Raw genomic sequence first — 17,484 nt, forward strand, 5'->3', positions numbered from 1 at the left:
AAACAATACAATTTAAAACAATACCCAACTTATTATAAAAAAATAAGCTAAATATCTCTGTGGCCAAAATCATGTTTTAGTAGCCTATTTTGAATGATTGTATTTTTTTTGGTATAAACAGGAGTAGGTGATGAGACTAATGAAGTGTGCAGCCTGAGCAAGGAGAGAGCATGCCTTTCATGCGACTTCTTTCAAATCATTAGAGTCGAATGCAGCCTTAGAATGTATTAAATCAAAGCATATAGCTTAACTTTTGTATCACAACTAAAGTTACATAAATAACTCAAAATGAAGCATATGAGAACCTGTTTCTTTGTTAACCGCTCCACACAGAACAGCCACATTTGCACACTCCTGACACTCCCTCGAAATCGCATGGAGAAAATGCATTTTCTATTTTATTCAGCTATGTTCAATTGTATTCTTCATACTATAAAATAATGCCAAGGAATTCTAAGCAAATTTTGTCTGCTAAATGAACTAGCATAGCCCACAGCCATATAAAATAGCCAGATATGAGGGTATGCTGTTCTTTTAAAATAGATTACATTTTCTTCATATCATGTTTCTTTAGACCTGTCTAAAATAAATAATGGATTTATTGTGATGGTGTAGGCTATATTACATGGATTTAGACTGAAAATGTAGATGTTCCAAAAGGTCTGTATCAGTGGCTTGTAGGCTGTGTGTGGAAGCCAGGAGATAGATACTAAACGTGTTAATGTTAATTAATGGTCCAATACCTGTGAGACCTGAAGTTATTTGCATGACAATCACTGGTTGACCGCCACAGCCCTAGTCATAACAGCTTTATCATCATAGCATAGCTTGAAAAAAAAAATTAAAAGGCTTTGAAATTCTGAGGTGAATATGATTCCTTGTAAACAAGAAAGTTAATAATACTAATACTGTGGTAGCCAATATGACTGTAAGAATGGGCACAGAGCTGCCGCCACGGCTATATATTCATTTCAATAGGAACTGCTGCTCAATGGGTGGTAGCAGGTGACAGCTTAGCTCTGGTCCAGGGCGTTAGTGTGCCTTCCGCTACCAACGGTTAGTATAGGAAAAATGTGTTGTGTACACACAAAATGTAGCAGCTTAGGAACAAATATAAAAGGAAGTAATTAACTTCTTGCGTCGAGCCATCCCGGATCCGGGATCGTGAATACAGCCTCAATCTCATTACCATAACGCAACGTTAACTATTCATGAAAATCGCAAGTGAAATGAAATTAATATGCTAGCTCTCAAGCTTAGCCTTTTGTTAACAACACTGTCATCTCAGATTTTCAAAATATGCTTCTCAACCATAGCAAAACAAGCATTTGTGTAACAGTATTGATAGCTAGCGTAGCATTTAGCGTTAGCATCAGCAGGCAACATTTTCACAAAAACCAGAAAATCATTCAAATAAAATCATTTACCTTTGAAGAACTTCAGATGTTTTCAGTGAGGAGACTCTCAGTTCGATAGCAAATGCTCAGTTTTTCCTGAAAGATTATTTGTTTAGGAGAAATCGCTCCGTTTGGTGCGTCACGTTTGGCTACCAAAAAAAAACGAAAAATCATCAGTCATCAAAACGCCGAACTTTTTTCCAAATTAACTCTATAATATCGACTGAAACATGGTAAACGTTGTTTAGAATCAATCCTCAAGGTGTTTTTCACATATCTCTTCATGATATATCGTTCGTTGAAAGCCTCCTCTCTCCTCTCAATCACTGGATGACTGCGTGCAGCTTGTAGATTACGCACCAATTTAGACAAAGGACACCGGGCGGACCCCTGGTAAATGTAGTCTCTTATGGCCAATCTTCCAATGATATGTCTACAAATACTTCACAATGCTGCAGACACCTTGGAGAAACGATAGAAAGGGCTGGCTCATTCCCGGCGCATTCACAGCCATATAAGGAGACAATGGAAAACAGAGCCTCAAAAATTCTGCCCATTTCCTGGTTGAAGTTTCATCTTGGTTTCGCCTGTAGCATGAGTTCTGTGGCACTCACAGATATTATCTTTGCAGTTTAGGAAACGTTGTTTTCTTTCCAAAGCTGCCAATATGCATAGTCGAGCATCTTTTCGTGACAAAATATTGCGCTTAAAACGGGCACGTTTTTTTATCCATAAATTAAAAGAGCGCCCCCTATATCCAAGAAGTTAACAAGACTGAAGCGCAACAACAATGAAATGAGAGCCAGCTAAACATGAAAAGGAAGAGCCCCGATGGACACAGTTTTTGTTTACTGCAATCCCCTGGTTTTCCATGAGAATGATGTAGTTGGTGTGGACTGCTTCAATCTCGTACTCCATTACTTAATTAAGGATCTGACCCTTTTTTTCCATTTTCACCCAAAATAACATACCAAAATCTAACTGCCTGTAGCTCAGGATCTGAAGCAAGGATATGCATATTCTTGATACTATTTGAAAGGAAACCCTTTGCCATTTGTGGAAATGTGAAATTAATATAGGAGAATTCTTTATTTATTTCACTTTTATTTAACCAGGTAGGCAAGTTGAGAACAAGTTCTCATTTACAATTGCGACCTGGGCAAGATAAAGTGAAGCAGTTCGACACATACAACAACACAGAGTTACACATGGAGTAAAACAAACATACAGTCAATAATACTGTAGAAAAATAACTCTATATACAATGTGAGAAAATGAGGTGAGATAAGGGAGGTAAAGGAAAAAAAGGCCATGGTGGCGAAGTAAAAAAATATAGCAAGTAAAACACTGGAATGGTAGATTTGCAGTGGAAGAATGTGCAAAGTAGAGATAGAAATAATGGGGTGTAAAGGAGCAAAATAAATACAGTAGGGAAAGAGAGTTGTTTGGGCTAAATTATAGATGGGCTATGTACAGGTGCAGTAATCTGTGAGCTGCTCTGACAGCTGGTGGTTAAAGCTAGTGAGGGAGATAAGTTTTCCAGTTTCAGAGATTTTTGTAGTTCGTTCAAGTCATTGGCAGCAGAGAACTGGAAGGAGAGACCAAAGAAAGAATTGGTTTTGGGGGTGACCAGAGATATACTTGCTGGAGCGCGTGCTACAGGTTGGTGCTGCCATGGTGACCAGCGAGCTGAGATAAGGGGGGGGGGCTTTACCTAGCAGGGTCTTGTAGATGACCCGGAGCCCGTGTGTATTTCTTGTGTTTCGCAGAGCTGTTGTGAAGGAAGTTGTCAAGGAAGTGAGTTTGCGTAAATACAAAACCTCCCTCGCACATCTACCGTCAACCAATCATGTAAATGCAGAGCTAAACAGACCTCCGCATTGTTACACAATTTGAGAGGCACACGGTGATGCGGTACGGAGCTCGATTTGGCATCCACAAGTCTCTGGAGCCTCCGCAATAGCTAATACATGTCATGTCTCAAAATCTATCTTACCTCTATATTGTTTTATGTCCTCCGGAATAGAGAAAATTGATGACGAGTTCAACGGCGTAGTTCGTTTTTGTGTTTCTTTTAACAATAAGTAGGTTAGTTCTCGCACAGCATCCAGCCCAGCTGACAATGCTATTTTCCTGATTTTAGACCACTTTTTTTGTTAACCCTTTTAGCTAACCCTTTCCCTAACCTTTAACCTAACTCTAACTCTAACCCTGGTGAATGGATGGCACCGGAGGGGATGGGCACCGTTTTACGGGCTCCTGACCAATTGTGCTATTTTGTGTGTTTTTATGCTCCGTTTTAAACGTTCTTTTGTACATAATGTTTCCGCCATCGTTTCCTATGACCGAAAAGCACTTCTGGACATCAGAACAGCAATTAAGCACCTCCAACTGGACGAGGACCTTTTCTTTAATGAGTCGGATGCGAAGGATATACAGCTCTTCCCAGACCAGACCTAAATTCACATAATTCGTAAGAAGAGGAGACGCCGCTACAGAGGTCGACAAGCCGGAAGCCTGGCGAGACTGCTTCGGCAAGTGGATAATCTGCCTTTACCCTCCGTTCTACTGGCTAACGTGCAATCACTGGAGAATAAACTGAATAAGCTCCGTTCAAGACTATCCTATCAAAGTGACATTATCAAGAAATTTGTGGAGTGGTTAAAAAACTAGTTTTAATGACTCCAACCTAAGTGTATGTAATCTTCCGACTTCAACTGTATATGAAGGATCATCAAGCACCAATCTACCTCACCAAGCAAAGTGAGAAGAATAAGAGCACCACATTGAAGCTGCCCAGCAGGGAGACCATCCTGTCTGATGTTCAGACTCTGCTTGCAGATGTAAGATGTTGTTGATGTAAGATGTTGTGCCAAGCAGAGGAAACTGAAGTTTTGAAATACATCAAAAAGCGTGAAGACTTCTGCCTGAAGTCAATACACGCCGCAGCGTACATGTATTGCTGGCAAGAACATCCTGTCTGGTGCAGAGATCAACAAGGTCATCACTACCTTGTCACGCCACCTTGGCCTGGATGAGGGCAAGGTTCTTGGCAGTCTGGCGAAGTACACGTCCAAGCAAGGGCTTTGGGATGGTGATGCAATATGGCAGTCATGCCAACATATCTCATCAGCCACCTGGTAGAAGGGACTTTGTGGATCTGAGGCTCTTTCCCCTGTTGCCTCCATCATCCTCTAAATCCCACCAACATCAGCCGCCTTAGAGCGCAACTGTTTCTTGTTTGGGAACACACACACCAAAGCACGCAACAGGCTTGACCAATACAAGGGTTGAAAAATTTGTGGCCATCCGGGCAAATTTGAGGCTTTTTGAGCCTGACAACGAGCCATCCTCAACAAGATTGGAAAGTGACCGTGAAGATGAGGCCTCAGAGCCTCAGAGTCTGATGTTCAAGAGGTGGACTTTAAGGAGGTCCAGGGAGAAGCGGAAGTCCAGGGAGAAGCAATGGAAGCTTGAGAGGAAGACAACCAAAGCTTTAGTTTCTAGACTATCTAGACTATTTTATAGATGTATGTTGAAAACGTTTTTGGGAGATACGATGGATCATTGGGAATCATTCAATATTCCCTTTCTTTTGTTGTTCAGTGAAATCCTCCCATGTGAAGAGTCAACTCATTTCATTCAAGTTCGTAACTAAATAGTTTTTTAAATTTCTATTGGAAGGATTTAATCATTTTCAATTATGTCTACTTATGATAAGGTAAAAGGTTTATGTTTCTGTCTCCATATGATATGGTAAATATATCCATTGCAAAAAACATCTACATTTAAATGGTATTAATATTAATTTGCATATATTTCCGTTACTTCCCAAATATTCCTATGGGATGTTTCCACCTCTGAATATTCCCCAAACTGTGCAAACCTAGTCTGAATACTTTCTGAATGCACTGAACGCTGCTGCTACTCTGTGTTTATTATCTATGCATAGTCACGTTACCCATACCTACATGTAGATATTACCTTGACTACCCCTGTAGCCCTACACATTGTACCCCTTCTATATAGCCCCGTTATTCCTTTTTTATTGTGTTACTATTTTTTCTTTAGCATTATTATGCATTGTTGGTTAAGGGCTCGTAAGTAAGCATTTCAAGGTAATGTTGTTGTATTCGGCATGTGACAAATACAATTTTACAGGACTTGAACCCTAATCTCTAGCCTAGCTAATGTTAGCCAGCTATCCACAACTAAATGGATTTCGTAACATATCATAAGAAATGGATGATGGACATTCCCACATTAATACATACCATACGAAACATAACATAATAAATGGAGCAGCTTGGATTTAGGTAAAGAATAATACAAAATGCTCAGAGTCTCGGTTGAATTACAGCATTCCCACTGGGCACACACTGGTTGAATCAATGTTGTTTCCACATTTCAATGAAATTACATTGAACCAACATTGAATAGACGTGGAATTAATGTTTTTCATCTGCAATTATTCTTCTTTTATTTATTATGTTACCAATAATATTGACATGTTAATAATATTTTCTGACTACAATTAATGTGTCATCTTTTAACTCAAATCTGTTAGCTTTCAAAATGTAAGTAGGTATATCTAGCTGTCGCACCTGGTGTCATAGACGTAACGTAGTAAACGTAAATCAAGAACACGCAAATTAGTATGATATGTTGTGTTTGGTACGCTTACATAAGACAGGGTGGATGGGCGAGCGTATAACACGAACGTCCAGCAACAAAGGTTGCGAGCTCAAATCTCATCACAGACTGTAATATTTGTGTTGTGGAGAAATGACCAGGCAGGAGACGGGAGTACAGTTCGTTTTCGTTTAGTCAAAACCCCTCGTGCTCTACAGTTCCCGGCACCCCAGTGCGCATGTGCATTTCCTATTAGGTGTAGTAACGTAACACTGCCGTAATGCATTACTGCTTAGTAACAGCACAGTAACTAATATAAACAGATGTAGATCCCAGATACTACACAGACAACTTTAGCATTTTAACTAATTAACTACTTACTATGTTTTAGCTACTTTGCAACTTAGCATGTTAGCTAACCCGTCCCTTAACTGCAACCCTTCCCCTAACCAAAACTTAACCATTTAACTAACTCCTAAACTTAACCCTAAATCCTAGCCTAGCTAACGGATTTACGTACAGAATAATACGAAATGCTCTGAGACCAGGTTTCTGCCAGCCAACTGACAACACATTCTGATGGAATGGCTCGTCCTATGCTTTGTTATAAACCCAGAGAATATATTGGTTCCTTTCTTTCCTTCCTTTCTAAATACAGCAATGTGAACGCAAATAGGACTCGGCCAACAAAATAGTAGGTGAAGTGAAGTGGCAAAACAGTTGAGTCCTCTTTCAAAGGCAAGGGCAGTGTGAATACAACGACAACTGTTATTTAGCTTTTTTTTTTTCTTCTCAGAGTTCACTTTAAAGAGGACTGAAATCGGTTATTTAAAAAAAAAAGGGGGGCAATATGTGAAATCACTCTTGAAAGGAAAATCATTAGCCAAAACATAGCCTGTCTCCAATGTACAATATTGTAAATTACAACATATTTGTTGGCAGATAAGTGCTCCTGAAAACGTATAGATAGTTATGAATATCAAACGAGATGCCGAATGAATCAATTGCGATAGTAGTTAGAAGCAAAAACTAGCTAGAGCTGGCCAACAGAATCGAGGAGTATCATATTGCTATGAAACAGCTGGCCATTCACATATGGAGCTATTTAGCAGCAGTAATCCACGGATTTAATATATTTTAAATTAAAATAGATTAAGGTTTTGATGAAGGTTAGCTAACGTTACGATTTATCAACACTCAGTAATGATACCGTTAGGTGTGGTGCTGATGATAGTACAGTAACGTTACTGATATCGAGAGCTCGAGCTATTATAGTTCCAGCTAGCGCAAGCGAGACCTGTCCGGGGACCCTACTCGCCATCTCGCGGATGTAGAGAGACAGGAAAGAGCGGTGTTTCCCATCTGGCCTCGCAAAGCTAGAAAATTAGCATAGCGGATGGAGAGAACAGCTACCGAAAAGTATGGTCGCCTTTGGCTTTGAATTGCAATGTTACCAATGCAATTACAGGTTACCTTGCTTCGTATCTGACCCGATGTGGAAACTTTGCGTATTAATTTCTGCGGAGATCCATGTTCCTGCTCTGGTTCACTATCCGAAGATTCATCCAGGCATCTTGCCGTGGCCTCGACTCGGACTGCCACCGCCATATCATTCGCCCCCAGGGAATTATATATACAATGAGTGGAAGGTGGAGTCAAGAGGAATTAGCACCCCCTTGTGGTCAAGACAGGGCAAAGCAGCACCACTCGGGGTTTTTCTCAACTCATGCGTCCTCCTGCTCCTCTCGCCTTCTTTTGGAAAAGGGTCAAAGGTAATCGAGGAGAGGCGGCGAGGAGCAGGAACGATTACGAAAATGCGCTTGAATGAAGTTGGTGTCAATTCGTGACCCAATCAGTTCTTTCAAATGAATCTGTTCTGAGCTGCACTTCATAATGCAATTGAATCCCACATTAATTATGACAGACTGACTCAATTTCCTGATGCTGGTTTGAAATGTTTGGGAGCAGCTTATTGATGTCATGTACTCGTGCTCCTGGATAGCACAACATTTTTGCTCCTGTCAGTGGAAATATATTGCATATTGCAATATTTCAAAATACAATCGTGGTAAAAACATAGTTTGGAAAGCAAATGGCTATTGCTGTAAAGAGAATACAATGAAAAGACTCTAATATGTCTTTTAGTTAGGCTATGAAAATTCTCAACTTATTTGAACGAACTCTACGCTATACTATGTACTATAGACTCTTAGAAAAAAGGTGCCTTTTTTCTAAGAGTGTATAGCATAGAGTATACCTAAGCTATAGGCTATATCAGATACGGTTATTTTTTCTTTGCACAACATGTTGCCTTTTCTAAACACATTGGGAACCATAGGATAACCCTTTGAATAAACCATTTTGGTTCCAGGTAGAACCCTTTTGGATTCCATGTAGAACCCTTTCCACAGAATAGTTATATCTTGAACCAAAAAGGGTACTCCTATGGGGACAGCGACAGAACCCTTTTGGAACCTTTTTTTCTAAGAGTGTAAGCACTCAGCCATGCATTGAACAGTCTTTTTTGCAAACAATAATTGAGTTAAATTATGACTATCCAATTTACTCATCACATTACGAATAATAAGCTATCACACATAAGTCTGAAAATGCAATGATGCATGGAATATTTTACAATAAAGGTGAATTTTTATGGTGAACATTTTTAGATGTCTCAGATCCACTCGGCACAGCCATCAGTTCAAATCTAGTTTTGATTGACACTTGATGGAGTTGTCAACTAACATGAATTCCGAGTGAAATCAACAAAACTTTGAACCATGATTTAGGTTAAAAGTCACAGAATTATTTTACGTTGTTGACTTTTTACAAATCAAATCACTTTTCCACGTTGATTCAGCGGCATCAGAAGTGGTAAGACTGAATTGTTGTTGTTGAAATTATGTGCAAACAACATTGATTAAACCAGTTTGTGCCCAGTGGGATATGTCTCAGTGGGAGTAAACAAAAGCCTATCTTTCCACTGACTTGTACAACTCTCTCCAGTGTATTATGGCTTACCCATGCGAGTGAGCCAAACCAGGCAACTATATTGAATGTGAGGATAGTTTCAATAAAGCATATAGAAGAAGTCCAGAATGGATGATATTTAGTCTTCTCTCAAGTAAATAATAATGTATTAAACTTTTATAGGTCAAACTGTTACATATCAATGACACTGGTCAGCAATAAAAATGTAACCGAGGAGCAGTGGCGGTTGAATGAATCACATCCTTTATCCATCAATCATTTCCGCAATGGGAATACATCCATCTTCGATCTCTCGCTCCCTCGCTCCTTTCTCTTAAGGCCAGATTGTTTTTTTAAGATGTTCAAACGTTCATAGATGACCAGCAGGGTCAAATAATAATCACAGTAGTTGTAGGGGGTGCAACCTAGAGTAAATGTCAGTTGACTTTTCATAGCTGAGCATTCAGAGGTCAAGACAGCAGGTGCGGCAGACAGCAGGTCCGGTGAACAGGTCAGGGTTCCATTGCCACAAGCAGAACATTTGAATCTAGAGCAGCAGCATGACCAGGTGGACTGGGGATTGCCAGGAATCCTCAGGCCAGGTAGTCCTGAGGCATGATCCTAGGGCTTAGGTCCTCCGGGAGGGGAGGGAGAGAGAGAGAATTAGAGGGAGAATACTAAAATTCACACAGGACACCAGATAAGACAGGAGAATTACACCAGATATAACAGACTGACCCTAGCCCCCCGGCACAGAGACTATTGCAGCATAGATACTGGAGACTGAGACGGGTGGGTCGGGGGACACTGTTGCCCTGTCAGACGATACCCCCGGACAGGGCCAACCAGGCAGGATATAACCCCACACACTTTGCCAAAGCACAGCCCCCACATCCCTATCAACAGACCACCAATTTACTAAACTGAGACAACGCCGAGTATAGCCCATGAAGATCTCCTCCACCGGACAAGCAAGAGGGGGCGCAAAAACAGACAGGAAGATTATGTCTGTGACTCATCCCATTCAAGTGATGCACCCCTCACAGTGACGGTATGGAAGAGCACTAGTAAGCCAGTGACTCAGCCCCTGTAATAGGGTCAGAGGCAGAGAATCCCAGTGGAGAGAGGGAAGCCAGCCAGGCAGAGACAGCAAGGGCAGTTCATCGCTCCAGTGCCTTGCCGTTCACCTTCACAACCCTGGGCCATACTACACTCAATCATAGGACCCACTGAAGAGATGAGTCTTCAGTAAAGACTTAAAGGTCGAGGCTGAGTCTGCGTCTCTCACATGGATAGGCAGATCATTCCATCATTAGGCAGGCAGATCATTCCATTAGAAATTCTAGGCAAAATAAAGAGGCCTGCGTCTTGTGACCTCAGTCTACGTTTAGGTACACTGACCTCAAACCTATAGAAAATTTGTGGGCAGAACTGAAAAAGAGTTTGCGAGTAAGGATGCCTTCAAACCTGACTCAGTTACACCAGCTCAGGAGGATGAGCCAAAATTCACCCAACTTATTGTGGGAAGCTTGTGGAAGGCTACCCGAATTGTTTGACCCAAGTTAAACAATTTAAGGCCAATGCTACCAAACACTAATTGAGTGTATGTAAACTTCTGACCCATTGGAAATGTGATGAAAGAAATAAAAGCTGAAATAAATCATATTCTCTACTATTATTCTGACATTTCACATTCTTAAAATAAAGTGGTGATCCTAACTGACAGGGATTTTTTTACTAGGATTAAATGTCTGGAATTGTGAAACTGAGTGTAAATGTATTTAGCTAAGGTGTATGTAAATATCCAACTTCAACTGTATATATTTTTCTGCATAATAAGCATACCTCTTGAGCTGTCTGTATCATCCTGACTTGCGAAAAAAACAAAAAACTAAATATGCTTCTCTGCATCTGTGCTCAAATCTGGGTAAAAGATTGAAAGGAATGTGAGTCTTATTCAGTACATTTAGTAATTGCTTGCTTTTCTAAAGTCTTCCAACCTTGCCAGCAGGCATGCCAGCTAAGACAGTTATACAAGCTAGCTACTATAACTTGTTTGATAGCTTAAAATTGTTTCTTGGTAGCTAGTTGTGAGGTTGGGAGATTGGGAACCTACAGTATATGGGCTAGCTAAAGCCAACTTCTTAAAATTGCTAGGTGGCTAGTAGTATTACAGAATAACAACAAAAATGAAACATTAAAGCAAGACTCAGTAAGTGTCAGTTCGAAATATGCTATATCAGTTTGTTTATATTAATTATTTGTTATGTTAGGGTGACAAAAAAAAATCTATGGAATGTGATTGCATCAGATGTACACAGCAAGACTATATCGGAATCATTGTTCTCACAAGACAGCTCTCTGGCACAAAGCAGCAAACGTCTTCTTGGAAATCTGATCAAATGACAGTCAAATGCCTGGCTACCCAATATTTTGAGTGTCACTATCAACCGAAGAAAAAAATGAAAAAATGAAAACAACAACAAGATATTGGGAGGTCAAGAGTAAATATTGGTGACAGTTTTGAAAGGTGACGGGAGCTCCGGAGTACCGAGGTAAAGTTGGTTTGATATTCACACATTCAGACATTCAACAGACATTCACCAAAAGCCATTTAAAATGATAAAAATCCTGGATGCTGGCCTTCTAGGCAGAGTTGCAAAGATAAAGCCATATCTCAGACTGGCCAATAAAAAGAGAAGATTAAGATGGGCAAAAGAACATAGATACTGGACAGAGATTTGGCTTTTTCTTTGCAACTCTGCCTAGAAGGCCAGCATCCCGGAGTCACCTCTTCACTGTTGACATTGAGACTGGTGTTTTGCAGGTACTATTTAATGAAGCTGCCAGTTGAGGACTTGTGTGGCGTCTGTTTCTCAAACTAGACACTCTAATGTACTTGTCCTCTTGCTCAGTTGTGCACTGGGGCCTCCCACTCCTCTTTTTATTCTGGTTAGAGCCAGTATGCGCTGTTCTGTGAAGGGAGAAGTACACAGCTTTGTATCTTCAGTTACTTGGCAATTTCTCACCTGGAATTGCCTTAATTTCTCAAAACAAGAATAGAAGAAAGTTACTTGTTTCTGGCCATTTTTAGCCTGTAATCAAACCCACAAATGCTGATGCTCCAGATACTCAACTAGTCTAAAGAAGGCCAGTTTTTATTTTACCAGGCAAGTCATTTAAGAACAAATTCTTATTTTCAATGACGGCCTAGGAAAAGTGGGTTAACAGCCTTGTTGAGGGGCAGAATGACAGATTTGTATCTTGTCAGCTTGGGGATTCGAACTTGCAACCTTTTGGTTACTAGCCCAACACTCTAACCACCAGGCTACCCTGCCACTCTATTTTATTGCTTCTTTAATCAGTTTTTTCATAATTGCAAAAGGATTTTCTACTGATCAGTTAGCTAATCCAAGTTTATCATTTTAAAAGGCTAACACAATGTGCCATTGGAACACAGGCATGAGGGTTGCTGATAATGGGCCTCTGTACGCCTATGATTCCCTTAAAAGTCAGCCGTTTCTAGCTACAATAGTCATTTACAACGTTAACAATGTCTACACTGTATTTCTGATCAATTTGATGTTATTTTAAATTGATTAAAGAAATGGCTTTTCTTTCAGAAACAATAATTTCTAAGTGATCCCAAACTATTAGCATGGGTATTGAAAGATACCAGAGGGTGGATAACAAAAAAAAACACTAATATAAGAAGTGGACGGTACATGTTTTGTTATTGGGCTAAATGTATACATTATGATTTTCCTCTGAACTGTATGTGAACCCCTGTGCAATCTACTGCCACCATTAAAAACCAGGACTTCAACCAGGATGTCTCTATGCTATTTGCTATCTTTCTCAAACTGCTAGCACAAAGCCTAAATGAAATGTGTTTTGTTCACAAAAGATCTGGGAAAAAAATATCAACTAGCCCAAATCAGCTCTACATAATTCAGTAGGGAGGTGTGCAACTACTACATATTATACCCATTATACCAGCGGAGAAACTACGTCACCTACATACGTAGGTATTACCATATCTCTTTCAATTCACATTCCTTGCAGAAATAACTTTTTGCAAACCTTTTAAACATCCAGAAAGACAGTGGTCTTTGAAGGGTATTTATACTTTATATTTTATGTGAATGGATGTGGATGAAATAATTCTGCCTCAAGGTGGTTCACCGTATCCACTGGTCCGGGGCCAAACTTGGAAGAATATTCTCTGATTTTGATCCTACCTGTGTCAGATCTAAAATCGAATTAGCCACACTGTTGCATATGTTTTGGGGCTGTCATAAACTGTCAGGTTTCTGGGAATTAATATTTAGCCCTTTTTGGAATACTGCCCAAAGGTACCCCCCTGTCAAGAATCCAGTCGGACACTGTTGCTTATACAATTATTTTAGCTAGACGGCTAATACTACAGAACTGGAAGATGGCAGCTCCCCCATCTTATAAATATTGAGTGATATTGTGCTCTCTGAAACTAGAAAAATTTCAATTCACGTGGGAGCCCCAAACTGTTTAATGAGGCTAGGGCTCCATTCTGGTCTTACTTTACACCTTTAAACAGTCCATCCTCTGATGGCATTCCTATTAAAACAAAAATAAGTCTGCATTTTACCCCCCTGTAACTTAAAGGTTGGATGAGCTTTTCTTTGTGTCTTTTTCTGGGCATTAAGGTTGATGTGCTTATTGATTGTGACCTACGGATGCCTTGTTCATCTTGCCCAGTAAGAGACTAAAATGTGAGCTTTTTTTCGCCGTTTAAAAAAATATATATATTTTTTTTGTTCACGCCTACATAAAATGATTATTATTCATAATTTCATTTTTGGTCCAGTGGATGGTCGGTCTGTGGCCATGACTGTCTGTGAGTGGTTGCATTTCTCCATTCCTATCTCTTGACTGTTTACAGGAACAATGGTGAGGTGTTTGCTCTGTCCCTGTACTATAGTTTGCCCTTTAACCTTTGTAGCCTTCTGCCTGGTGTGTTTAACTTGTCTAAAGTATGCTATCTTTAAAGATTTTTTTTTTTTAAATGTATTATTTGTATTTTTTGTAGTTGAGTATATTATTTATATTGCTTTGTGTTGTCTTGTGTGTGTAAAACTTAATAAACAGAGTTTTTTCAAATAATTCTGCCAGTGTTTTAATGTCCAAGTTTCATATTTTTTCTTTACCTCCGACTCTATATATCCAAGTGAGCCTATGAGGACCTTGGGGATCAGATTGACCATTATACCTATTGATCAAACGTATAACAGACAGACACTGCTCAAAAGGAGTTTTTTGTGATATCTACACTCATTTGCCACTTTATTAGGTTCACCACCCTATTCACAAAAATAAATTGCTCCTATATATATCAAGTCCCGTGGTCATGGCTTGCTAGACACTAAAGCATGCAGAGAAGTATTAATGTATTCTGTTACTGTTTGTTTGAACTTTATATTGTCCAAAATGACAGCACAGTCTGTGATTGTATTTTGTAACTCAGAAAAGTTCCAAAACGTGAACTGACTGTAATAAACTCCAACTGGACTTAACTTGAACACTATCTCCTTTCCCAGGTTCATCAACACTTTTGAATTCACGCTGTTCCAGATGCAATGGGGTTTGTACCTAATAAAGTGAACACTGAATCTATAGACTTTTCCAGAATGTGTTTTGCTGTAAGTGTTGAACAGTTGAATATATTACCTCAGGAGATACCATTCAGCTTGCCTGGGGATGACAAAGAATGACTTCAACAAAGCCAAAATAGAAAATGATTGCAAGTGGCCTCTTTGCTGTTAAATTAGAGATGTACAAATAAATGACTGTTGTGCCTTGTAACTAAATTAAAATGTGGAACCGTTGCACTAAAAATGCAAACATTGATTTGGCATACAATTTAAGATTGTAAACATTGTACAACTTTATGTAAACAGAGTCTAACTAAATTTAGAAGAAATTGCACTTGAAATGAACATTTCTTTAAAGTTATTGCAAATAATGCATATTTTCACTTTTTTCTGCTACAATCACTGAATTGGTTATTGATTTCTTCATCTTTAAATGCAATATTTGAGGTTTTATGCATTTCTATCAAATCAAAACTGGAATTTATACTCAAAGAAAAGGTTGTAAAAGTATACTAGACATTTATATAATAAATCATACCTAGTTTGATGTTTCTGTGACAAAAGGTGAATTAGTTATTGATTTATACCGCTTAAAATGGCATCTTATCGATTTTATGTATTTCTATCAAACCAAAACTGTTTAATCAAAACAAAATGTTGTAAAAGTATGCTAGACATTTATAGAATAACTAATACCTAGCTTGATGATTGTCATAATCAGTGAAAAAGTTATTGATTTATATAGCTTTAAATGGCATTTTATAGATGTTATGTATTTCTATCAAATCACAACTGGAATGTTTACTCAAAGCAAAGATTGTAAAAGTACGCTGGACCTTTATAGAATAAATCATACCTAGTTTGATGTTTCTGTGACAAACGGCGAATTAGTCATTGATTTATACCGCTTTAAATGGCATTTTATAGGTTTTAATGTATTTCTATCATAACTGGAATTTTTCAGAATAAAAAAGATTGTAAAAGTATGCTAGACATATATAGAAAAGGAACATCACAGATACAACCACTTTCTTCCTTGTAGCTAATGTTAGCTGATGATGTGTTCGTCAATGACTAGCCGGCAAAATAACCGAATTAAGCAAACTATTTAAGTAACGTCTACTTCTAACAGTGACACTCTTGAAACAAAGTAGCTATTTGTAAAATGGCTACAAAGTTGTTACTAGCTACCAGTACACAGTGACATGCTCTGCTCTGTTATTCTTTGCTACAGTAGCTAGCTAGCTACAATGACACGGCAGCTTTCGACACCAACTGTCAATTTGTTACCGTTTGTGTGATGTGTGACATTACTACCCAGCCTGGCTAGCTAGCTAACGTTATGTAAACATTAATTAACCAATTTGCAAGGTTAGGATAGTTTGCCAAATAGTCTCTGTAATTGGGAGAATATGTTGTTGTAATGCACAGCAATATCTTTCATATTATATCCTCATATAATCCTCATAGTAACATATCACATATCCTCATCCTTCTGGTAACATATCCTCAGATACCAGAAGGGACTATGAGGTCCATCCACATCCACTCATGCCAAAGATGGAGCATTCGAAGTGCATGTTCTGTCTAGCATTGGCATTGCTTCAAGCTAGACTGTGTCGGTCAGGTAAGAGGGCATGAATTCAAACTAATAATAGCCAAAAAAAGTTTTACCTTGAATGCAAATGACTATTGGGGACACTGACAATATCATCAGTACAACAGTCTCATCAACAGTGTGCAAGTACATTTAATTCTCTCAACCCCCTCTCAAAACGTTCTCTCAAAAAAGGCAAGGCAGGAGGCAGGGTACTCCATCCTTCTCCAGTGGAGTAAGGACATAGTCAAACACTTCTGGTGGTGCTGTAAAAAGGCTGGGACATATGAAGAGTTCATTGTAAGTGAAATACTGTGGCACTAAGAAAATCCAACTATTGGATGATTTATATTGTAATGGCTGGTAATCACGCTAAAACCGTAATTTCAGCACTGTCATTACAGTGATTAATCATATGGCAGGCTATTGTGTAGTAAATAAATGGTTACTGATAAATGGTTTTCGACATGTGGAGAGGCATCCTGCACCATGTTGTAGGGGAACATGAATGGGTCTTTGGCCTCTGTCGACATGACAGTTTGCCTGCGTCTGGCCCAAAATCATGGATGGAGAGAGGTTCAGCAGCCCACAAGACACAATATGCATTCTACCATGCTCCACACTCTCATGGTCCGAGTGCATTCTCTGCCAAACAGGAAGTCTTCCGACTAGCTTGGAAAGACAGTACAGTGGAATATCAAAGATCCCTCACTGCTGCTCGATCAGCCTTCTTTTCCAACTTAATTGAGGAGAATAAGAACAATCCAAAATCTATTTTCTATACTATCGAAATGAATGATGAATTCTTGAATTCATGAACTTCTTTACGGACTCCTCTTTGAATCTGTGTATTACAGTGCCTTGCGAAAGTATTCGGCCCCCTTGAACTTTGCGACCTTTTGCCACATTTCAGGCTTCAAACATAAAGATATAAAACTGTATTTTTTTGTGAAGAATCAACAACAAGTGGGACACAATCATGAAGTGGAACGACATTTATTGGATATTTCAAACTTTTTTAACAAATCAAAAACTGAAAAATTGGGCATGCAAAATTATTCAGCCCCTTTACTTTCAGTGCAGCAAACTCTCTCCAGAAGTTCAGTGAGGATCTCTGAATGATCCAATGTTGACCTAAATGACTAATGATGATAAATACAATCCACCTGTGTGTAATCAAGTCTCCGTATAAATGCACCTGCACTGTGATAGTCTCAGAGGTTGCGCTTTCAGTTTTGCCAAATGCTGCCATCCATCC

General features: G+C 39.2%; 1 protein-coding gene across 3 annotated transcripts in view; it reads right to left on the reverse strand.

Annotated features, from left to right (window-relative positions):
- LOC112216676 (diacylglycerol kinase delta) overlaps positions 1-7,665 on the reverse strand; it is a 124,503-nt gene extending 116,838 nt beyond the window's left edge. For all 3 annotated transcript variants that reach the window (XM_024376647.2, XM_024376648.2, XM_024376646.2), the window contains exon 1: positions 7,503-7,665. In XM_024376647.2, coding sequence (XP_024232415.1) covers positions 7,503-7,637 — 135 coding nt within the window. In that variant the 5' untranslated portion in view covers positions 7,638-7,665. The remainder of the gene's footprint in view (positions 1-7,502) is intronic.
- Positions 7,666-17,484: the final 9,819 nt, after the last annotated feature.

This window comes from Oncorhynchus tshawytscha, linkage group LG17 (genome assembly GCF_018296145.1).
Source record: "Oncorhynchus tshawytscha isolate Ot180627B linkage group LG17, Otsh_v2.0, whole genome shotgun sequence".
NCBI lineage: Eukaryota > Metazoa > Chordata > Actinopteri > Salmoniformes > Salmonidae > Oncorhynchus > Oncorhynchus tshawytscha.